This window comes from Talpa occidentalis, unplaced genomic scaffold (genome assembly GCF_014898055.3).
Source record: "Talpa occidentalis isolate TD23 unplaced genomic scaffold, MPIMG_talOcc4v2.1 talOcc4.15, whole genome shotgun sequence".
Taxonomy (NCBI): domain Eukaryota; kingdom Metazoa; phylum Chordata; class Mammalia; order Eulipotyphla; family Talpidae; genus Talpa; species Talpa occidentalis.
Window position 1 is genome coordinate 46,584,184 of NW_023601543.1, and position 25,363 is coordinate 46,609,546.

The window sequence follows — 25,363 nt, forward strand, 5'->3', positions numbered from 1 at the left end:
ACCCCAAAAACTCCACAGAAAAACTAATTCAACTCATCAATCAGTTCAGTAAAGTGGCAGGATACAAAATCAACACGCAAAAATCAGTAGCCTTCCTATACACAAACAATAAATCTGAAGAAGAAGAAATCAAAAAAACCATCCCTTTTTTTATTGAAACAAAAAAAAATCAAATATTTGGGAATAAATCTAACAAAAGAGGTAAAGGACCTATACAAAGAAAACTATAAAACACTGTTAAAAGAAATAGAAGAAGACACAAAGAAATGGAAAGACATCCCCTGCTCATGGATTGGAAGAATAAACATTATTAAAGTGGCCATCCTTCCAAAAGCAATATACAGATTCAATGCTATTCCAATCAAAATTTCAATGTCATTCTTCAAAGAAATAGAACAATTATTGATGAAATTCATATGGAATCACAAAAAACCCCGAATAGCCAAAGCTCTCCTGAAAAAAAAGAAGGGAATGGAGGCATCACACTCCCAGACTTCAAACTCTACTACAAAGCCATAATCATCAAAACTGCATGGTATTGGAACAAGAACAGACACACAGACCAATGGAATCGAATAGAAAATGCAGAAATAAACCCACAGATTTATGGTCAACTAATCTTTGACAAAGGAGCAAAGACTATGCATTGGAGCAAAGAAAGTTAGTTCAATAAATGGTGCTGGGAAAACTGGGTCGCTACATGCAAAAGAATGAAGTTTGACCACTACCTCACACCATACACAAAAATCAACTCAAAATGGATTAAAGAACTAGACATAAGACCTGAAACCATAAAATATATAGGAGGAAATATAGGCAAAACACTACGTGATATTCACATCAAAGACATCTTTACAGACACATCACCCAAAGCAGTGATAGTGAAGGCAAAGATAAACAGCTGGGACTACATCAAATTAAAGAGCTTCTGCACAGCAAAAGAGACAATAACAAAAACAAAGAGAAACCCCACCAACTGGGAGAACATTTTTGCACCCAACACTAATGATAAAGGACTGATCACAAAAATCTGCAAAGAGCTGATGAAACTCAACAACAACAAAGAAAATAACCCAGTCAAAAAATGGGCAGAAGAGCTAAAAAGAAACTTCTCTGAAGAGGAAATGCAAATGGCCAACAGACATATGAAAAAATGTTCAACATCACTTGTAATCAGGGAAATGCAAATCAAAACTACCATGAGATACCATCTTACACCAGTGAGAATGGCACATATTAAGAAAACTAGCAACAACAAATGTTGGCGAGGTTGTGGAGAAAAAGGAACTCTCCTGCACTGTTGGTGGGAATGCAAACTGGTCCAACCACTATGGAGAGCTGTGTGGAGATTTCTGGACCTACTAAACATAGAGCTTCCATATGATCCAGCAATTCCACTCCTAGGTATTTACCCAAAGGACACAGAAACATCAATTCCAAAGAACACCTGCACCCCTATGTTTATAGCAGCACTATTTACAATAGCTAAGCTTTGGAAACAGCCCAAATGCCCAAAAATAGATGACTGGATCAAGAAGATGTGGTACATATATACCATGGAATATTACTCAGCATTCACAAAAGATAAACACATGCAATTTGCAGCAACATGGATGGCGCTGGAAGGGATCATGCTCAGCGAAATAAGCCAAAAAGAAAAAGAAAAATCCCGGATGGTCTCACTCATAGCAGGAATCTAGAAAACTTAAGTAAGGGGCCAGGAAAATGAATAACTATAAGAAAGTGAAAATCAAAATCAACAAAAAACTATGAACCAGAGACACTTTTAGGGGGCGGGGGCAGGAGGGGAGGGATTGGGGTCAGAATGGGGGGGGCTGCAATTGTATGGGGAATATAAAAATAAAATTTATTATAAAAAAAAGAATTTGTTGTAATTATATCATATATGAGCTTAAGATTCATGTAAGTAGTTTAGGTTTTTGAAATTCTTTTAATGTTTTATTTTGCATTAGCCCATCTGTATTAAATTAATTTCCCATGTTTTTGTTCATTTATACAGTTTTGCATGATCTGCTTGTAGTTTTAGTTATCTGTAGTGGCCTGGCTACCCATCTATAAACTTGAACCTTTCTTTGTGTACTCTCTCCTACTATCATTTAGAAGCTGTTAAATGGTAATCTCTGTGGGTCCCAGTTTACCAATTTATGTAGTGAATGGGTGGGACTGGGTTATCTAGTTCTGACAATCTCCTGGGACTGGACAGGTAGGGAGGAGGGACAGTCCCTGCCCCCAACCCTGCCTTTCTGGATATGCCCTCTTGCTGCCAAGGAGAAGAGTGACAGAGTCAGCCATGCTCAGCTTCAAGGGAACCAGGTAGGAGATGGGCCAAGTTTCTTGGGTAAAGGTGGTGATGGGGTTCCTGGGTTGTACCAGCCTGGGGGCAGGCATCAGAGGTCTGTAGCATGGAGACACCAGGACTATGGTGAGAGGAGAGGTGAAAGTACCATACAGAGAGATCCTTTGTTCACAGGGACAAAACTGTCATGACAAGCTAGGAGACAGTTTGGGCCTGGGGAACTTCCTACATTGAATAGTCCTGTTAGGCCTCCATCTCCTTCAGCTAGGCAGGCTTTGAAAGAGAGTCAGTTGCAAAAAAAAAAAAAAAAAACCAAACCCAAATCCACTGACAGTCTTCCTAAACCCCAGCACTGCCTGTTGCCTACCACTCACCAGACTAGACCAAAGGAGCTAGTCAGAGGCCAGGCTGACCTGGGTTGTATTCAGATGTACTCTTCTTAGCTCTCTGTAATGCTTCAACCATTGTCATTGCCTTCCCGTTCTCTGCTTTTTTGCATCCAGTCAGAGAGACCAGGAAAATTCAGTCACACTTACTTCTGTATTTTCCACTTCTAGGGGGACCATGGCCAGTGCAAAATCCTTGCTGTCCACAACCCTGGACCCCGGCTTATATCCCGGTGACAGTGAGGTTGAACTGGACTGCTGGTTTGACGAGGAGTTCAAGTTCATTCTGCTGGCTGTGAACTATGTGCTCGTGTTTGTGCTGGGCCTAGGCCTCAATGCCCCAGCCCTCTGGCTCTTTCTCTTTCGCCTCCAACCCTGGGATGCAACAGCTGCCTGCATGGCATTATCAGACACTTTGCACGCACTGTCGCTACCCACCCTCATCTATTATTATGCGGCCCACAAACACTGGCCCTTTGGCACCAGGCTCTGCAAGTTCATCCACTTTCTCTTCTATTGGAATCTGTACTGCAGTGTCCTTTTCCTCACCTGCATCAGTGTTCATCGCTACTAGGCATCTGTCACCCAGTTCAGGCACTACACTGGAGCTGCCACACCTGGTAAACCTTCTCTGCCTAGCAGTTTGGTTGATGGTAGCCAGCTGCTTCATTCCCAACCTGTTGTTTGTTACAACCTGCACCACGGAGACCACCATTCTGTGCAACAACACCAATTGGCTGGAAGACTTTTACCACTACGTGCACTTCTGTTCAGCAGCTGTGAGACTGTTCTTTGTGATATCCTGCCTGGTTATTCTGGTCTGCTATGGACTCATGGCCCGGCGCCTGTATCAGCCCTTGCCAGGAGCTGCCCAGTCACCTTCTCATCTACGTTCTCTTCAGACCATCACTGTGGTGTTGGCTGTCTTTGCTGCCTGCTCAGCCGCACCATTTGTTACATGGTAAGGTTGTTTGAAGCTGACTGCTGGGTGCTGATCATCATCAATGTGGTCTACAAGGTGACCTGGCCCCTGGCCAGTGCCAACAGCTGTCTGGATCCTGTGCTCTACTTGCTCACGGCGGATACATATCGATGTCAGCTCCAGCATCTCTGCGGGAGTGCAAGGCCCCAACCTACCACCGCTGCCTCCTCTCTGGCACTGGTGTCCCTGTCTGATGATAGAAGTGGCAGGCAGAGAGCCACCCACCAGGGCAGCAGCCTTATCCCTAGGGTAGTAAGTTATAATGCTGGAAGTCTGGAAGTGAGAAACGGGGGAGGGGGGAGGTTGAGTGCAGGGCAGAGGTGAGAGAACCTAATAGCGACACCTGATTCGGCAGTTTCCTCCTCTTTTCCAGTCTCTGGAGACAGACCCTCATCTTGAGGGATGGGGGAGCCAGAGAAATCATGTGAGCCCTCATTTCTCATAAACTTGTGTCTCCTTCTGAGCCAAAGGCAGTAGCCCCCGCTCCTCCTCCTCTACTTCTTTCTCCTCCTTTCTGTCCCATTTCTGGGGCCATTGGTCCTGCTTCTTGCTCATATATGGCTTCTTGGAAATCTTCCCCAGACCTCTTACCCCTTCCTTACCCTCCTACACCCTTGGATAACATGTGTTTCTCCAGCCAGACCAGAGCATTGGACTGGAGGGGTGGGGAAACTGGAGTAATCTCAGGATTGGCCTAATTTATTTGATGGTGACAGAGCCAGGAAGTGGGGACACTAGCATATCACAGATGCCAAGGACCACACCCATTTCCTGATTTCTTCGCAAGGACACGATAGTTTTGCCTACCGAGGTGCTGAAATAGAGCATAATTCCAGAGGTCCTGGATGCCAGGCTCCCACATACAGCTAGAGGCATGACACTGTTGAACTGATGTGTAGCCATGAGGAAGAGAGGGAGCCCTGAGTTTTATTGTGGGATGGGAACACTGAAGAGATTCCAGGGGCGGGGCCCATGCCAATGATAGATGATAGCCTTTGGAACAGGAATGGGACTGTCATCATGATGATTGCTGAGAGCATATTTGACAGTTCTACACTTAAAGAAAAAGTGGATGGCTCAGACTGAGAGGGAGGAGTGCTTGTGCCTAAGACTATGTTCCAGCATGGAGGGGTAGAGCAGGTTTGTTCAGAGGTTAGGGTGGTAACAAGGATTGATACTCAGAGCAGGCTCTTCACTAGCCTCTCCTTTTTCTCTAGCTCCTGCCTTAGATAAATGATAACTATGTTGCCAGGTCTTGGAGGTCAAGCTTTAGGATTTTGAGGCCAGCACAGGGCACTGGGATTAGGACAGCGCCCCACATCTCCTACCCTGTCACCTCCCAGCACTATTGTAGTGCCAGTGGGTTTACAGGAGTGGAGGGGATATGGAATTTGGAGAGTTAACTCCCAACCCTTGGGAAGTAAGAGTTTCTGGTATGTAAGAATTTCATGAGAAATGTGGCTAACACTTCTAGGCCTCTCCCCCTGAAACTGCCTTTCAGTCCACTGGTTTCCTGAGTCTCCAGCCTTCCTTTACTTTTGCCTGCTGAACTCCTTCTGAACATTCCAAAGCAACTGTTTCTTTTCCCACCTTCTCTAGGTTCCAAGTCCATTCTACTCTATGACTTCTTAAGAGTTACCTTGTATCCTAGAAAGCTGAGAAGAGGAAATACCTCAAATTCTCTCTGCTTAACTCAAGATAATTCTACTTCTATATCCATTTTATCTTATTCTTTTTTCCTCTGCAGCCCTAGAATAAGTAGCCTTTGTTCATGTTCCTTTGCTTCCCTCTTCATCATTTTCAATCTTTTCCATAACTGAATTTATCCTGTCTTTAAAAACACAATAAAAACCAACCAAGCAAAAAGAAAGCATTATCACTGATACTTTGATCTTGCTGTCTCTTAGCTACTATTCTATTCTTCTTACTCATTTCACTGCCAAATTTCCAGGAAGAGTATCATAAACCCCAGTTCTTCACCACAGAGTCACCCCTTGACTCTCTGAATCTTGTTTCTTTCCAACACGTTTCTGTATCTATAAGAACACAAACTATCTCATAAGCATCACCTTTAATGATCTTTTCTCTACCTTCATTGGCTTCTCTATTTTCCATGACACTGTTGCATATCCTCTTTAACTATTTTTTATAAGAACAGCATTCAAAAATTAAACTGTGACATTAAAGGAAAATTTGAAAGAAAAAATTCATCTATACTTCCAAACCCTAGAGAATTATTTCATTTTCTATGTCTCATGCTTTTTCAGTTTGCATACTCATATATAAGTCTAATCAAGTGTATGTATCTTTTAAAATCCTAACATTAAGAAACTTTCTATTGTAACTATTCTCCCTGTTGCTATAGTCTTTCATACAGTGGCATAGAATTACATTCATCAATAGATTATATTTTTGTTTGACTCTTCCCCTATTATTGGACATCTAGGTGACTCCAAACATTTCTGTGCTTTGGACATTTTAATGCATATGTCTTTTTTCTTTTTTTTAATTCTGTTCCTAGGACAAGTTCCCAAGAGTGAGATTACCAGATCAAAGTGTGTGAACATTTTTATGGACCTTGATTTCCCAAAAGGACTGCACAAATTTCCAGCACCACAAAGATGCATGAGTGTTCCAGTTCCCTTGAAGCTTTGAACTTTTAAACAAATCTTTTTGCATGGCATTAACATTAATTTGCTGATTTCCTTTCTTTGATTATTCATGGGACTGAACACTTTCTCATGTGTTTATTATTTGCATTTCCTCTTGTGTCAGCTGTCCATATCCTTCTCCAGCTGGCATCTTACTGCTATTTCTATATATCTAAATGTATTCCTTATTTGACATACATTTTAACCCTTTGTCATATTTTAAATAAATATTTCTTCCATTTATTATAATACTTTTCATTTTAGTTCCTTATTTTATTCCCTTGCTTTAGAATTTCTTTCCCCTTACTTTTATCTCTTATTTCTTCCTCTCTGTCTCCTTTGCTGGCTTCTCTTTCTTTTTTTACTCCATAAGTGTATAGAGTTCCTGAGATTGTCACAGTTATAGTTTTTGGGGATTATTTAATCTCCCTCCCCCCATCTGACCCTTGATTTTCTTTTGGAAAGAATATATATGCATGTGCATACAATTCAGTGGATTCAGTCCCTGTTAGGGGTCATATAGTGCTTGGGCACCCCTCACTTTACACAGAAGGAAACAGTCCTAAAGAGATGACTTGCCCATGATGTAGTAAGTCAGTGGCAGAGCAGAGACTATGTCTCAGGTCTGCTGACTCTCAGAGCTCCTGTTATGCTATGCTGTTTGAAGCCTGACCTTTTTATCAGCCTTTAATTGCTCACTGGAGAGTTTCACTTGCATCTTCCATTGTTACTTCCAGCTTAAGTGGTCAAAAACTGAACTCCCTGAACCAGTTTCCCTGCCTGTTTTGCTCATTTCTGCTTATGGCATCTTCTTCTTTTTCTTTTTTCTTTTTTTACAAACATTTATTTATTCATGCATACAAGTGCTGGGGCACAGGCCAGAGATGCAGAGGGTGAGAGGACTCACCTGAGACAGAGTGGGGAACAGAACAGGCAGACTGACCAAGATACACTACTGAGGGGAGCAGCGGGAGAGATGGGAGAGGTCCACTGCACCACATGGGCCGCTCCCTGGCAGGCCAGGGATCAAACTTGTGCTGCAGAGGCTATGGATTGCTTCATAATGCAGTGCTTAACCCCTTGCGCCACCAGGAAGGCCATGTCCTCTTCTTTCTTCAAATGACTTAGGCTTGAAATACTCAGGCCACCTCCCAATTTTACCAGGTTCCAACACTTCTTTTTTCGTTGTGTCAATTAAAATGGGCCTTCCTTTATGATCTTAGTGTTACAATTCTAACACTGGCTTTGTCTCTTTATCCCTGACTGTCATAGCTTCTTAAATCAACATCCTGACCTCCAGTCTCTCCTTAAAGGAACGCAACCTATATGATGCATATTGTCAGATTAATTGGCCCAAATGCCGCTTTTGCTGTTTCACTCTCTTACTCAAAACTCTTTTGTGCTTCCCTTTGTCTACAAGACAAATTGAAATCCTTTATTTATTTTTTTTTAAAAGTCAAACTACATTTTTTTTTTATAGAGGCATGTTTTATTTATTTATTTATTTGGTTGGTTGGTTTATACAAGCACTGGGTACAGTCAGAAGTGCGAGAGGGTGAGAGAATTCACCAGAGCCAGAGCGGGGAGCAGAATAGGCAGAAGGACCGAAGTACACTGCTGAGGGGAGCAGCGGGCGGCAGGAGAGGTCTGTGCGCCATGTGGGACCCTCCTCCGGTGGCCGGGAGCAACCGGGATTGAACTGGTGCCGCAGAGGCCCCGGGCAGATTCGCAACCCAGCGCTCAACCGCTGTGCCACCGGGGAGGCCCCAAATTGAAATCCTTTAGTCATACATTCAAGAAGGCCTTTTCTGTCTTATTTTCTATTCCTCCCCAATGCAAACCTCTCTTCTCCAGCTGGACTGCTGTCCTCATTCTCTCTCAAAACTACACTTGCACTTTATCATCACTGCATCTTTATTGTACCCCCTTACCCCATCTAGAAGTCTTTTCTTTATTCTCCAACTGTCCTTTTCCTACCCAGTTTCCAAGAACAGGCTTAAGTCCCACTTCCTCCTTCAGGCCTTCTCTGCTGATGCTCGCCCTCTCACCACTTACTCATGAGCTTCCTGGTCACTCTTACAGTAAGGATTGGCCATAGCAGTCATTGGGCACATATATCTCTATTATTACATGGTTACTATTATCTTGAATTGTTTTTTAGCTTTGTTATTTAATGTGTTATTTAGCATGTGTTTGTTTTGAGTTCCTGCCTGTAAACCCCTCGAGTTACTGTGACAGGAAAAAAAAAAACAAAAACACAACAGACCCAAGTTTGAGTCCTAGTTATGAAAGTGGAGCTCAGGTGTGTTACTTGGATGAGTCACTTAGATGTTCTGAGCCACAATTTCATCATCTGTAAAATGAGGACCAATCTCACCTTTCAGTACTTCAGACTGTTGTGAAACTCTGAAAATATAGTTATTATTCTATCATACAGTCTGCTTAATAAATATTTGTCAAATGATTACATGTTGCTAATTCAATTTAATGGTTTTTCCCTTGGGTATCTTTTCATGTTAGGAGGCCATAGGAACCTCAAGAACCTAACGATAGAGGGGCATTGTAGGAGGAGTGGCAGTAGGGAGGGCACTGGATAGCTATTGTGAAGGAAAGTAGTTCTCCCAACACCTCTCACATTCTCCTACCCTGCCTATTCACTACCTAGCCCGCCTGTCAGGCTAACAGAGAGGGGAAAGCAGAATATCTGAGATTTCATTTTTCCCACATTTTGTATTCTTAGTTCACATTTCCAACTATTTAGGCTATATATTTCACCTAGGACTCTGTTCTCTTTCACTAATGTGATGAAAGGCAGAATTTTGGTAATGGGTATAATGAGGCAGAGTAGAGAAAAAAATTCTAGTCAGGTAGACTTGGTTTTGAATCCTTGATTTACGCTGACTAGTTGCTTGATCTTGGACAAGTTACTTAATTTCCCTAAGCTTTGGTATCATTGTCAGTAAATTGGTGATAGGAATACCTATTTTTCAAGGTTCTTGTGAAGAGCCAATGGAACAATGGATGAAGAGACATGACTTACATTTCCCATAGGTGGGAACCTCTTTTCAGCAGTTCTCACCTTTGGTGTAACAAGACATGGGGTCAGAACTCCAGATTTGCATGTGGTTTTACTTAAGAGTGATGGTTAAAATCATGATAAAGCATGAAACCTTAAGTGTGAGAAGCACAGGCTAAGAACTGATCACTGGGAGATGGTCATAAGGATGAATTGGGAAGAAACAAACTGGCACTGAATCAAAGAAAAGAGTTTTAAAAAGGTTAAGAAAGTTGGTTTCTTAAAAAGACTTTTCAATGAGAAAAAAAAAGAATGATTATGAAAGTAAGAACAGTGTCAACGCCTAAGGGATTCAAGGAGGATAAAAGGTTCAGAAACATAATACAAAAATACTTGATTCCCTGCCAACAGGGGTTAATGCACGTAAAAAATATTAGCCAACGACATTAACTAAAGAAGTCTGTCTCAAATAGCTTTCGTAATCAAGATCCTTTGACATGGATATATACTCCTCCCTCCTTTTGAGTTCCTAGGTGCCTCTATCTCTTTCCAAAGATTATTGGATAACCCATGGAACAGGTTACTTACTGTTACCCATGCCAAGAGGAAGTACAAAAATATTTGAGGACAACCAAAGAATGGCAGCTTGGTGTATGTCTGATTTTCGGAGCTTATGTGTTTAGAGCACAGAGTGGAAAAAAGACAAATCATCCCTGCTTGAGTCAAAGCATAAACTTTAAAAACGTGGGAACTCTCCAAGAGAAAGAGGATGAGGATTATTATTGTAAATGTTGTGCCACTGCTTGAGGCTCTACTCCTGCTCTTAGATCTGCTGTTGGGAAGGAGAAACCAGATGTTTTTGGAAAACCAAAGAGAAAAATCACCTAATACCCTCTTAAGGCATCATGCTGTTGGCACCTCCATTTACATTACACTTCTCACTGATTTTTAGCTTACTGCTCATTGTAAGCCTCGTTCCTTTACTCCAATAGCCCTTTACTTTCAGTGTGAATAAAACATTTAATTTTACCCACTGAATCTTTCTAAATTCTCTCTAGAGGTAACCAATTGCTCTGACTCTTTGAAGATTTATGATAGCTTGATTTTACACGTTTTCATCTTTATTGTAATGCAATTTCCCAAGCACCTTTCAGGATGACAATAGGTGCTATTAGGTTTTTAAGGACGTGTTAAACAATGCTAAGGAAGTTTCTTCACTAGAGCATTTAACTTAGGATCTTAATGCCCTCTATGAATTTCTAAAAGGAAGGGATTCTATATGCCATATCTACCAAACATGTTGACCAAGGAAACATTTTGTCATTTTCCTCCGCTGATCAGTTTAGAGTAGGGGGGGTGATACTTAAAGCAAATTAAATGGCCAGCTATACCCAGAATCCCAGGAAACACTTGCCAGAGCTGATAAAGCCCAGGGAGAGCTAAGAAACTCCTAGAGGAGAGAAAGGCATCCAGTCCCCTATCCCAATTTACAAGCAGGTCAGTAAAGCCTGAGGAGAAGAAGAAAGGGCAAAAAAGGAGAGGGAAGACCTCTGCTACAACCTGGTATGGGGGCTGATAAAAAAAACCTATGCCCCACAGGGCACAGTAGAAGGGTAGTGTCTTAGAAAATGCTGCCTGGATGGATAAACCAACACCGTTGGAACATCTGCATGGTACACCCCAGGAAGGGACTTAGTGTGTAGCCTCCTGCCTCCCATTTAAGCCAGGAGCCCCCAGCCTTTCCTCCCAGTTGTTCTTCCCTGCACACTGCCCCTCCAGGAGCTCTCCCTGGGTATACTTTCATTCTCTCTAAGTGAACTTTGCTTTTGCTTCTGCTCTGAATTCTCTCATGCCACAATTAAGGACAGAGAAACCCCAAACAAAACACCTGAAGTGCATCCCAAGACCCTACTAAACCAAGACACATTTTAAGAGACACTAATGTAGAAAGGGGAACCTAAGATGTCAATCCTACTTGATCAGAGGGCAGAAGTTAGCTTATCTCTCTTGTTCTCCTAGATTCCTTACTCTCCATTATGGGCAGATACAGACCAAGAAAAGTACTTTTCTTTTTGCAGGAGTTTCCAATGATTTTCAAATCAGAAAAAGACCTTTTCTCTTACGCCTACTGAAAAGTAAAATATCTTTCCTGCAAACCTTTCCCTCTTGGTGTACTAGATAGGCTTGCGTGAAACAGAAACCCTATTTTGGTGGCTCCACAAGATAGTTTTTTTAACAAAAAAAAAAAAATAATGAGACAGGCAGCCCAAGGGTGGGTACAGCAGCTCAAGATAATCTTTAAACTTTCCTGCTTCACCATCTTTTTAGTGAGTGTTTTTCATCATTATGGTTGTAAAATGGCTGCTCAACTTCCAAGCACCTTGCTGTGTTCTATGCAGGAAGAAAGGGGTAAGAGCATATTATGGCAAAAGGCTAAAGGAAGCGGGAAATTGTTTTTATTAGGAAAGCAACTGCCTTTCCAGAAACCCTGTCCAGTAGACTTCTGCTTATACTTCACTGGCCAGAGATAGGTCACGTAGCCATCCCAAGGTATGTGTGTATTGAGGTATGCATCTTTATGGCCATCCTAAGGGAAGTGGGGCATATTGCTGCCTCAAACTAAGTTGGGGTTCTTTAAGTAAGACTGGGATAATGGGTATTATGGTAGGATATGGTAGGACTAGCACAATGTTATACTGTGCTTGGTTTACTTCTGATTTAAAAACTGGTTTTCCCACGAAAGCCTTTTGTAACACATTAAACTTTCCTAAAGAGCACAGTTACAAAACCAAGATTAGCAGTATACAATCTTTTGTCACATGTACTATGAAATTAAGCAGCTTTTTGGCAAACCAAGAATCCAGTGAATCTTAAACTCAAGAATTTTAATTCCTCCAATTGTCATATATCACTGTGCACATACTACTGTAGCCCGACGTCATCATTTCTCTTTCATGCAAAGCTCTGTAGAGTGTACATGTGAGAATGTTGGCTACGGAGTAAGTCAATCTTAGTACCTGTCAACGGCATTTGAATATACATTCAGTAGACTGAGGTGTCTGACTTATCTTTGTGCTTCTCACAGAGCCTAGCAGTTAATGGGTAATCAATAAATATTACTGCACAAAGTGAACGAGTGAATGAATAATGTCTGATGTATCCAGTAAGTCCTACCAGGGCCCTCAGTTATCAACCCCAGGGTAAGCAAAGACCAGCCTGCCAGGTAAGAAGATAGCAGAAAATGGACCAGTCAACAATTGTTCAAAAGCAATTTGTAACTGTGTCACAGGGCAGGGAGAGGGGCACCCCAGACCCCACAAAACTGCCTCCTCTAAATAGGTTCTGCCATCCGCTGCATCAACACAAAACATGATACTATAATGAAAAGGAACTTTAATACAATTAGTAAACAACACAGGAAAGGCAAAGAATATAGTTTCTAAATCAAGCACCCAAAGTTACCCGATCTCTCACGGGTAAAAGTCCACCCAAACAGGATTGGCCCAGAACAAGGCCCCAAGCCTGCCCCAAGTCTAAACCATCTTACAGAGGGACCCACAGAAAAGGATCAGAAACAACCAGACAAGTCTGGAAGGAAAAGAGTAAAATCAAAATCAAGACAAAAACCGCCATTGTTATCCTCCCCATGGGTCTCTCACCCACATCTGTGTGACCCAGTCCACGCCCAAAAGGCGAGTGTAGTGTCTTCACATGTCTCTTGGCTCCATGTGCCTCCTCCAGGTCCCCTCTGGCTCTCCATCCTGCTTCCTCCCTTCCTCAGTCTCCTCTCCAGCTTCTTCTCCCTGCTCAGCTCTACCCTCCCTTGGGTGCAGCAGGAAACCTGGAACCTCCCCCTTTCCTGGGGACCACTCTGTTACAAATGGTTCTTCACATCTTGTAATTTTGGTGCCTCAGAAATGGTTTTGGCAAACTTTCATTATCTTTAGACATCTTTCTTAAAAAAATCTGTTTGCTTTCATCATTTTCCATTTATGAAGACTTTATGTAACCAGCACAACTGTCATGCCTGTTCAAATGTGCAAAATATAATGCAATAAAGTAGGAGAGAAAAAACTCACATCTGAAAAAGTCTGGATTACTTTTATTGTTTAAGTTGTGAAAATCATTTTTCATTATTACAAAAAAATTGTTTTTCATTTTCACTACACAAGGATCAGAAAATATAAACAAGAAGAACCCCAAAGGAGAGGCAACGTTTCCTTAGAATCCAGAAAGCAATGGCCATATGAAAATATTTGATGAAGAATTCATAGTAACTTGGGTACTCCACCCTCACAGAGTGGAAGTATCACTCTTCGTTCCTTAAGTGTGGGCTATGAATAGACTTCTTTCAAGAGTGTAGATTGGAAAGGGGGTAGGGGAGAGTTAACTTTAGAGTGGAGAAACCTAAAGAACATGATCTCAGCCTGGTGAACAAGGTTAACATCAACAGTGCTAAGTCATGTTCATAATGTGTATTTTTTTTTATTTGCTTACTTTCTTGCATTGTTGTTCATTTTTGGACAGTATTTGATTTCTCCCCTCAGGTGTAGTCCCCGTCCTTCTCCCACCACCCTAGCACTGATGATCCATCACCATAGTCCCTTGTGCCCTGGCCTCCCCTGTTTTGATTCCTTTTCTCTCCTCCCCTGCTGGATGCCTCAGATCTATGGTCAGCTTGCAAGTTCTATATTCTTCCTGACCCTTTGGATAGTAGGTATTCTTGATAGGATGTGATGAGAATCTCACTTTCCTTCTGTGGGTTTCCTCCCTAAAGCCCACAATCCCAGTCTAATTATGGGAAAAGCATCAGACAATTTCCAATATAGAGGCATCCTACAACATAATTGACCAATGCTCCTCAAAAGTGTCAAGATCATTAAAAACAGTCTGAGAAATTGTCACAGCCAAGAGGAACCTAAAGGAGACATGATGACTACATATAATGTGGTGTTCTGGACAGGGCCCTGGGGCAGGGAAAGGACATTAGGTTAAAAACCAAGGAAACCTGAATAAAGTATGCACATTAGTTAATAATGAGTTATTGTTACTGGTTCACTAATTGTTACAAATATAGCACATGAATGTGAGATTTAATAATAGGGGAAACCAGGTGCAGAGTATATGGAAACCCTTTGCACTATCTCCTCAATTTTTCAGTAAATTTAAGACTTTTAAACAGTAAAATCCTTTAAAGCACAAACAAAAAATTTACCCATTAAGAAACCATTAAGAACATAACTAGATAAGGCACCGACTGGGCAAAAATACTCAGAAACCATCTATTTGGCCAAGGACTGGTATCTATGATCTATAAAGAACTTCTATCAAAACAATAATAAAAACATAAACAACCCCCACAAAGTAGGCAACAGAATGTAAACAGATAGGAAAAGCAGATATATGAATGGCAAGTAAACAATGAAAATTTTGCAACATTAAGGAACAGAAAATTAAAACATAATCCTTTCAAATGGCTAAAATGGAAAAGATTGATAATGTCAAATCTTGGTAAGAGTATAAAGCAGTCACAAATTTCAGACAAGGTTGATGGGAGAGAAAAATGATACAATCACTTTTGAAAAGAGTCTTGTAGGGTAACCATTTTCAGGCTTTTCTGCCCTCCCACCTATAAAGATTGCATACCTGATGGTGGACACCTGCATTTGTTACACTGTTATAAGCTGTGTTGTTTACTACTGTGGGCCAGTATGAGGTAATTGGGAAGAGAAGCAGGGGCAGGAGAGAGAGAAGGGGAGAAAGAAAGCCAGAGAAACCCAGAGTGAAGACTTGCTGGGGGCTTGGAGGCCACCTGGCCCCCCAGAACCCTTGCCTGCTATGTACCTGGTTTCTGCAGTACATGTAAATGCTCAATAAAAGCCTGAGAAAGCCACTTGCTGAGGGATCCAGGACTCCTCCTTTACCCCGTCTGCTCGAATCTTAGAAAACCTACTCTGTGCCTGTCCTGCTACTACAAGTCAGTTAGTTTCTCTTTTTTTGTCTTTCATTTTTATTTATGTACTTCAGATTTATCTTATTTATACAAGAGCCAGGGTACAGTCCAGATGCGCAGGAGGGTGAGAGGATTCACCAGAGACAGACCAGGGAACAGAACAGGCAGACAGGCTGAAATACACTGCTGAGGGGAGCAGTGGGCGAGACAGGAGAGCAGGAGAGGTTTGCTGGCCATGTGCGTTGCTCCGAGGCCTGTGAGGATCAAACCAGCACTGCAGAGGCTGCAAACAGCTTCACAGTGCTGCGCTCAACTGCTTGCACCACCAGGGAGGCCCCAAGTCTGTTAGTTTCTTATAAATGTATACCTATCTTACAACCTGGAAATTGCATTCCTTGGTATTTACCTAAGAGGCACATATGTCCACATAAAGATATTCATAGCAGCTTTATTTACAATTACCCCAAACTGGAAAACAGCTCAGGTACCCACCAACAGGAGAATGGATAAACAGACTGTGGTCCATCTACACCAGACAGCAATAACCAAGCACTGCCAGAACACATTCTAGATGAACTCCAAAAGCATTATGCTGTGTGAAAGAAGCCAGACACAAGAGTTTATACAGAATGGAATGTATATGAAAATGTAGGACAGGCAAAAATAGCATATAGTGGGAAAAATTGCATCTGGGAGGGTTGGGGTGATTGACAAAAGAGGTGAGGGAACTTTTGGATGGCCATAATGTTCTATATTTGACAGGGGTTTAAGTGATACAAATTGTAGGGTAAATGGTTTTCAGGTTTTTCTGCCCTCCCACCATTAGGATTGCCCTGCCTGATGGGGTACCTGCAGTTGTTACATTGTTATAAGCTGTGTTGTTCACTTCTGTGGGCCATGGCTCAGTATTGAGTTATCTGCCAAGAGAAGAAGCAGGAGAAGAGGCAGGAGAGAGGGAAGGAGAGAAAGGAGGCCAGAGAAGCCCAGAGTGAAGACTTGCTGGGGGCTTGGAGGCCTGCTAGCCCCCCAGCACCCCTCTCTGCTGTGTACCTGTTTGCCACACTACATGTAAAAGCTCAATAAAAGCCAAGGGCTCCAGGACTGTGCTTTACCCTCTCGCCTGCTCCAATCATAGAAAACCTGCACTGCAGCCTTCCTGCCACTACACAGGTATATGTATTTTTCAAAACTCATCAAATGGTAGTTATATTTGTGCATTTAATTGTATGTAAACATTTTTAACCTAAAAATGGTAAATATCGAAATTTAGTTAACAATAAAGTATTTTTGGGTGAAATGCTTATATTTGAAATTTTAAAACAAGATGGATTGATGAATAATATATAATAGAGAAAATATAGTAAAATGCCACTGTATACATTTTTTTTTAAGATTTATTTATCCATACACACAAGAGCTGAGGTACAGACCAGAGGCGTGGGGGGCAAGAGGACCCACCGGAGACAGAGCAGGGAACAGAACAGGCAGACTGACTGAAATACACTGCTGAGGAGAGCAGTGGGCAAGACAGGAGAGGCCCGCCCTGCCACCCAGGCTGCAACCTGGCTGGCCAGGATGGAACTCCTGCTGCACAAGCCTACAAACTGCCCCATTGCGCTGTGCCCAACCCCTGCACCACCAGGGAGGCCCTGTATACATTTTTTTACTTTGTCTACATGGTTGAAAACTCTCATAATGGAATGTTAGATAAATAAAAACTACCTAAAGATGAGTGGAACATGTGTACAAATGGAAAAACAAAAATGTAACCCCCACAATTAAAATTGATTAAAAAAAATAAAGAGCACCATAAATAAAATTAGTGGCTCTAATTGTTACAGACCAACCCTGATATAAAATGGGTTGCCTGACTGTGGGTCCTCACCTGCACACTTAAAAGGGACTTCACTGCAGGCACACACAAAAGGTTAACAATAGGTTTATTTACAAGGGAAGGGGAATGAGGAAATGTACAACTCAAGGAGAAAAGAGGGAGATAAAGTCTTAAATGCGTCCTACCTGACCCGCTAACTTAGAGTCCCAAGTGACCTGCCCAGACCCATCCCGCCTGGCTGAGAGCACAAGCCAAGTGAGCTCTGACCCCGAGTAAGATGGCTGGTTTTATTTACAAACAGAGAAAATGGCTGCTTAACTCCGCCCTTAGGTCCTTGCAACTTCTCTTTGGGGATCATGGGATTTGTAGTTCCCAGTGTCTTGATGGAGTGGGGGTGGCACTCACAAAGCCTGTATGGAATTAGCTCAGGACATCCTTTCCCCTTAACATAATCACTATTCATACCTTGGTGTATATCCTTCCAGATACTCTATGCACAGATACAAGGGACATTGTAAACCCATTTTGGTCAAATGTTGAATGGCTAAGCATTAAAGTCAGTATTCAGTCTAGGCGGCGGGGTAGGCTGCGACGGGAGGGTCCTCGGCTAAAGCCCCGAGCAGATCAAAGTGGTGGGACTGCGCCGTGGCCGCGGAGAAGACAAGCCTCGCCTGGGTTGGAGCCCGCCACGCCTGCGCCCGCCCATGGAGAAGACGGAGCTGATCCAGAAGGCCAAGCTGGCCGAGGAGGCCGAGTGCTACGACGACATGGCCACCTGCATGAAGGCCGTGACGGAGCAGGGCGCCATGCTGTCCAACGAGGAGCGCCACCTGCTGTCGGTGGCCTACAAGAACGTGGTGGGCGGCCGCCACTCCGCCTGGTGCGTCATCTCGAGCATCGAGCAGAAGACCGACGCCTTGGACAAGAAGTTGCAGCTGATTAAGGACTATCGGGAGAAAGTGGAGTCTGAGCTGAGGTCCCTTTGCACCACCGTCCTGGAATTGTTGGATAAGTATTTGATAGCCAATGCAACCAATCCAGAGAGTAAGGTCTTCTATCTGAAAATGAAGGGAGATTACTTCCGGTAACTCGCCGAAGTTGCATGTGGTGATGATCGGAAACAAACGATAGATAATTCCCAGGGAGCTTACCAAGAGGCTTTTGATATAAGCAAGAAAGAGATGCAACCCACACATCCCATCTGCCTGGGGCTGGCTCTTAACTTTTCTGTATTTTACTATGAGATCCTTAATAACCCAGAGCTTGCCTGCACACTGGCTAAAACGGCTTTCGATGAGGCCATTGCAGAACTTGATACACTGAATGAAGATTCGTACAAAGACAGCACCCTCATCATGCAGTTGCTTAGAGACAACCTAACATTATGGACATCAGACAGTGCAGGAGAAGAATGTGATGCGGCAGAAGGGGCAGAAAACTAAGGGCATACAGGGTGTCATCCTTCTTCCCCTCAAGAGAAACCTTTTTACACATTTCCATTCCTTATTTCATTTGGATTTCCTATAGCAAAGAAACCCATTCATGTGTATGGAATCAACTGTTTATAGTCTTTTCACACTGCAGCTTTGGGAAAACTCCATTCCTTGATTTGTGTTTGTGCTGGCCTTCCTGGTGTGCAGTTACTGCTGTAGAAAAGTATTAATAGCTTCATTTCATAGAAACATAAGTAACTTCCAGACACTTATGTAGAGGACTAAAAGTGCACCTGGTATTTAAGTAATCTGAACCAGTTCTGCAAGTGACTGTGTTTTGTATTACTGTGAAGACATGAAGATGTAGCTCATTACATTAAAGCGTGTTCTGCGTCACTTCCTCATTTCTGCATTCCCTCTCTGTCTCTTCTTTGGGTTTCCTTTCAGCAAGCAACTTCTCCATGCCCTTCATGTATTCCTTGTTCATAGGAATCCAGAAGTATCAGATTGAATGGGAAAGCATTGACATTTCTGGGCCAGGGGTCACAATTTCAAGTGCTTCTGTGTCCTGTGTGATGGAGGCTTGTGTGTCTGTGACAACAGGGAGTTTCCTTATTCACTCTTCATTGCTTCTGTTGAAGTTGACAACTTCCCTTCCCAATAAAAATTCACTTACACATCCTGAAAAAAAAAAATAAAGTCAGTATTCAACTGAAGCGCAGGACAAAGCTGACTATGATCCATTCTAGCATGAATTCCTGGGATACAAGAATAAAGCTGAAATTTTGTTAAAATAGCATCACAACTGCACATTTTCAGTATCGTTTTTATTTTTTTTTTTCTTTTATTTTTTTTTCCTTTAAGACACTATATATATTTTTTAACTAATAAATTTTATTTTTATATTCCTCATACAATTGCAACCCCCATTTTGACCCCAATCCCTCCCTCCACCCCTCACCCCCCAAAAAGTGTCTCTAGTTCATAGTTGTTTGTTGATTTTGATTTTCACTTTCTTATAGTTATTCATTTCCCTGGTCCCTTATTTAAGTTTTCTAGATTTCTGCTATGAGTGAGACCATCCGGTATTTTTCTTTTTCTTTCTGGCTTATTTTGCTGAGCATGATCCCTTCCAGCGCCATCCATGTTGCTGCAAATTGCATGTGTTTATCTTTTTTGAATGCTGAGTAATATTCCATGGTGTATATGTACCACATCTTCTTGATCCAGTCATCTATTTTTGGGCATTTGGGCTCTTTCCAAAGCTTAGCTATTGTAAACAGTGCTGCTATAAACATAAGGGTGCAGGTGTTCTTTGGAATTGATGTTTCTGTGTCCTTTGGGTAAATACCTAGGAGTGGAATTGCTGGATCATATGGAAGCTCTATGTTAGTAGGTCCAGAAATCTCCACACAGCTCTCCATAGTGGTTGGACCAGTTTGCACTCCCACCAGCAGTGCAGGAGAGTTCCTTTTTCTCCACACCCTCGCCAACATTTGTTGTTGCTAGTTTTCTTAATATGTGCCATTCTCACTGGTGTAAGATGGTATCTCATGGTAGTTTTGATTTGCATTTCCCTGATTACAAGTGATGTTGAACATTTTTTCATATGTCTGTTGGCCATTTGCATTTCCTCTTCAGAGAAGTTTCTTTTTAGCTCTTCTGCCCATTTTTTGACTGGGTTATTTTCTTTGTTGTTGTTGAGTTTCATCAGCTCTTTGCAGATTTTTGTGATCAGTCCTTTATCATTAGTGTTGTATGCAAAAATGTTCTCCCAGTTGGTGGGGTTTCTCTTTGTTTTTGTTATTGTCTCTTTTGTTGTGCAGAAGCTCTTTAATTTGATGTAGTCCCAGCTGTTGATCTTTGCCTTCACTATCACTGCTTTGGGTGATGTGTCTGTAAAGATGTCTTTGATGTGAATATCACGTAGTGTTTCGCCTATATTTCCTTCTATGTATTTTATGGTTTCAGGTCTTATGTCTAGTTCTTTAATCCATTTTGAGTTGATTTTTGTGTATGGTGTGAAGTAGTGGTCAAGCTTCATTCTTTTGCATGTAGCGACCCAGTTTTCCCAGCACCATTTACTGAACAAACTTTCTTTGCTCCAATGCATAGTCTTTGCTCCTTGTCAAAGATTAGTTGACCATAAATCTGTGGGTTTATTTCTGCATTTTCTATTCGATTCCATTGGTCTGTGTGTCTGTTCTTGTTCCAATACCATGCAGTTTTGATGATTATGGCTTTGTAGTAGAGTTTGAAGTCTGGGAGTGTGATGCCTCCATTCCCTTCTTTTTTTTTCAGGAGAGCTTTGGCTATTTGGGGTTTTTTTGTGATTCCATATGAATTTCATCAATAATTGTTCTATTTCTTTGAAGAATGACATTGAAATTTTGATTGGAATATCATTGAATCTGTATATTGCTTTTGGTAGGATGGCCATTTTAATAATGTTTATTCTTCAAATCCATGAGCAGGGGATGTCTTTCCATTTCTTTGTGTCTTCTTCTATTTCTTTTAACAGTGTTTTATAGTTTTCTTTGTATAGGTCCTTTACCTCTTTTGTTAGATTTTTTTTCCCAAATATTTGATTTTTTTTGTTTCGATAATAAAAGGGATGGTTTTTTTTATTCTTCTTCAGATTTATTGTTTGTGTATAGGAAGGCTACTGACTTTTGCGTGTTGATTTTGTATCCTGCCGCTTTCTGAACTGATTGATGATTTGAATTAATTTTTCTGTGGATTTTTTGGGGTTCTCTATGTATATTATCATATCATCTGCAAGTAGTGATAGTTTGACTTCTTATTTTCCTATTTGGATTCCTTGGATGTCTTTCTCTTGTCTTATTGCTCTGGCTAGGACTTCCAGTATTATATTGAAAAGCAGTGGTGAGAATGGACAACCTTGTCTTGTTCCAGATCTTAATGGAATTGCTTTCAGCTTTTCACCATTGAGAATGATACTGGCTGTTGGCTTGTCATAGATGGCCTTTATGATGTTGAGGTATGTTCTTTGTATCCCAAGAATTTCAAGGGCTTTTATCATGAATGGGGGTTGCACTTTGTCGAAAGCTTTCTCAGCATCTATTGATATTATCATATGGTTTTTATATTTCTTTTTGTTGATGTGTTGGATAACGTTGATTGATTTTCGGATGTTGAACCATCCTTGTGTTCCTGGAATGAATCCTACTTGGTCGTAGTGAATTATCTTATGGATACATTGTTGGATTCTGATAGCTAAAATTTTATTGAGGATTTTTGCATCAGTGTTCATTAGGGAGATTGGCCTGTGGTTTTCCTTTTTTGTGTTGTCCTTGTTTGGTTTTGGTATTAGTGTAATGTTGGCTTCATAGAACGTGTTTGGTATTGTCCCTTCCTTCTCAATTTTTGGAAGAGTTTGTGAAGGATAGGCACTAATTCGTCTCTGAATGTTTGGTTGAATTCATTTTAAATCCATCAGGTCCTGGGCTTTTGTTTTGGGGAAGGTTTTTGATTACCATTTCAATTTTGCTGCTTGTAATTGGTCTGTTTATGTGTTCTATTTCTTCTTTATCTAGCTTTGGGTGATTGTAGAGTTGTAGGAATTTGTCCATCTCCTCTAGATTGTTGAACTTGTTTCCATATAACTGTTCATAGTAGTTACTGATTATTCTTTTGATTTCTGCTGTGTCCGTTGTGATTTCTCCTCTTTCATTTATGATCCTGTTTATTTGTGCTTTCTCCCTTTTTTCCTTTGTGAGCCTTGCTAGGGGGTTGTCTATTTTATTGATTTTTTCAAAAAACCAGCTCTTGGATCATTGATCTTTTGGATTGTTTTTTTTTTTAGTTTCAATTTCATTTATTTCTGCTTTAGTTTTTATTATTTCTTTTCTTCTACTGGTTTTGGGTTTTTTTTGTTGTTCTTTTTCTAGATCTTTGAGCTTCGAGATTAGGTTGTTTCTTTGAGTTCTTTCTTGTTTCTTGATGTGAGCTTCTATTGCTATATATTTTCCTCTTATTACTGCTTTTGCTGCATCCCATACATTTAGGAAATTGGTGTCCTCATTGTCAGTCAATTCAAAGAATTTTTTTAATTTCTTCTTTGATATCCTCATTAGTCCAGTGGTCATCCAGTAGTGTGGTTTTCAATCTCCATGAGGTAGGAGAGGTCCTTGCCTTCTTTATATGTTTTTTTTCTAGTTTGATGCCTTCATGGTCAGAAAAGATGGTTGGTATGATTTCAATCTTGGTGAATCTGTTGATGTTTGTCTTGGGTCCCAGCATGTGATCGATCCTGGAGAATGATCCGTGTGTGCTTGAGAAAAATGTGTATTCCGTTTTTTTTGGGTTTAGTGTTCTATAGATGTCTGTTAAGCCCAAGCGCTCTAGATCCTTATTTAGAGCTTTAGTGTCTTTACTTATTTTTTGTCTCGTTAATCTATCCATTGTTGAAAGTGGTATGTTGAAGTCTCAGTAGTGGGAATTTTTTGAAGAATACACCTGAAGGGAGAAAGCATACAAACATACATTGTACAAAATGCACAATGATCTAAAATACATATGTGTGTGTACATATATAAATATTGGTGTTCCTTCATTTGGTGCATATATATTGATGAGTGTTATATCTTCCTGATGTGTTGATCTCTTAATTATTACATAATGTTCATCACTGTCTCTTGTTACCATTTTCAGCTAGAAGTGTATTTTTCCAATGTAAGTATGACGTCCCTGTCCTTTTCTTTGGAGGGCAAGTTCCCATTTGATGTAGGATTGTTTTCTAAGCATTTAGTTTAAGTGTATGTTTATCTTTGGAGCTCAGTTGGATTTCCTGGAGACAGAAACTTTGGTTTTATTTTTTGATACAACCAGCTACTCTGTGATTTTTGATTGGTCAACTCAGTTCATTTACATTTAGGATGATTATTTGTATATGGGGATCTGTTGCTGCTATTTTGTTTACTTGTTTTCTCTATTGATTTTCTTATTTTTTGCAGATTTTGTTCACTTTGGTTTTGATAGGAGTGATTATTCAACATTTTTTTAAGGGGGTCTAGTGTTTGCAAACTCCTTCAGCTTTTGTTTGTCTGGAATGGCCTTTAGTTCTCCTGTGCATCTGAAATAGAGTTTTGCTGGGTAATTTTCTTGTCTGATCGTTTTTATCTTTCAGGATTTTTGAATACATCGTTCCATTTTCTCTTTGACTACAGATTTTCTCTTGAGAAGTCTGATGTAAGCCTGATGGAACTCTCTTTATAAGTTACCTGCTTTTCCCTCCTCACCACCTTCAATATTCTTTCTTTGTCTTGTGATGGCACACTCTCTCAAGATGTTGAATTGCTATGTGTTGAATTTTTTTTGTCTGCCCATTTTTCTACTTGGTATCTCTCTATTTTATTGTTTTTTTTTTTTTTTCCAAATATCTCTACCAGTAATTTAAGGGGTTGAACTTTTACTTTTCCTACGGGTGGTACTGTGGTTTGTTTAGATATGTTTTGTACTCAGATGTTTTTTGCAGTTGCTGAGTCAGCAAGTTGTGAGATGGCCAGGAGGGGTCCAGATGTCAATATGTATGAGTTGGGGTGGGGTTGACTCATGTTTGTGGCACTGTTGACGTTACTCCACTCTGGTGTTTAGGATGACAGTCTCAGCAGTCACTGTGCTCTCAATGTGACTCACAAGGTAAGCACCAGTCCTAAGAGTGGTGAAGGGATAGTGCTGACCAGAGTGCTGCTCTGCTTTTATCTTTATTGGGGACTCAGCTTGTGGAAGTACCCAAGTCCCTCTGCATGTCTTTTCTCTCCTTTAAGGACATATGCCTCCACAGAATTTCTATAATCCTCTTCCTCTGGTCTTTGGCTTATCTGATAGCCCTGCCACCTGTGTCCCCTCCACCAGATCACAGCTCCCAGACTCCTCTCTCTACCACCTCTTTTCTGATATTCATAAATCTCCTTAGCATCACCCCTGTTGAAGTCTGCACTGGTTATGGTGTTCATGGTATGCTCAAGTCCCACTCCTATCCTCTCCTCAGCGCTATCTTTCCATGCTGTGTCGTTCTGGTTCACTGTTCCAAGAAGAGCAGCTAGTAGAAGGCTAAGTGATGCTGCTGCTGCTGCTGCTGCTGCTGGGGCCCATTTGCATACATGGCACTTGCCAGGGCCTGCTCCACTGCTTGCTATAATCTTTTGTGTCTGCAGATCCAAGCTTCTTCCTGGCATCTGCTGCTTACTAGAGCCTTCTAGGGCTTGCTGGGGTCTACTAAATCTGTGCTGATGTTGAGTTCTGATCTGCTGCTTGCCAGTGTCTGCTGGGCCCTATTGCATCTGTGTTGGTTGTCTGGTCTGTTCTACTGTTTGCTGGAGTCCTTTACCATCAGACACTGTCCCTAGTGTTTATTGGAGTAATCCATTTTTCCTTCAGGTGTTAATTGGTTTTATTCTGCTGTAATCTAGTATATACGGAGGAGTCAAGCCTGGTGTCGTCACTCTGTGGCCATCTTGCCATTTCTAATAAAAACATTTAAAAGTGATGAATTGTTCCCATAGTATTGGTGTGGCAGCAGCCCATAAATTTTAAAAAATAAGCTGTTTATTGGGATAGTTTTACATTTATAGAAAAACTGCAAAGACGATACCAAGTTATACCACTCACACAATTTTCCCTAATGTTAATATTTTATATAACCATACACACTTGTAAAATCTAGGAAATTGACATTGGTACATTACTATTAACTAAAATTCACATTTTATTTTGATTTTACCGGTTTTTCCTCTAACATCCTCTTTGTGGTCCAGGATCCCACCCAG

General features: G+C 41.2%; 1 protein-coding gene and 1 pseudogene across 1 annotated transcript; both read left to right on the top strand.

The window, feature by feature from the left end:
• The first annotated feature begins 2,881 nt into the window (after positions 1-2,881).
• P2RY4 (pyrimidinergic receptor P2Y4) lies at positions 2,882-4,009 on the top strand. Its single transcript, XM_037511652.1, is given in 4 exon segments — positions 2,882-3,272; positions 3,275-3,310; positions 3,313-3,639; positions 3,642-4,009. Coding segments are annotated over 4 exon segments (1,122 nt in total).
• Positions 4,010-17,828: 13,819 nt separating this feature from the next.
• On the top strand, positions 17,829-19,215 carry LOC119246678 (14-3-3 protein theta-like; annotated as a pseudogene).
• Positions 19,216-25,363: the final 6,148 nt, after the last annotated feature.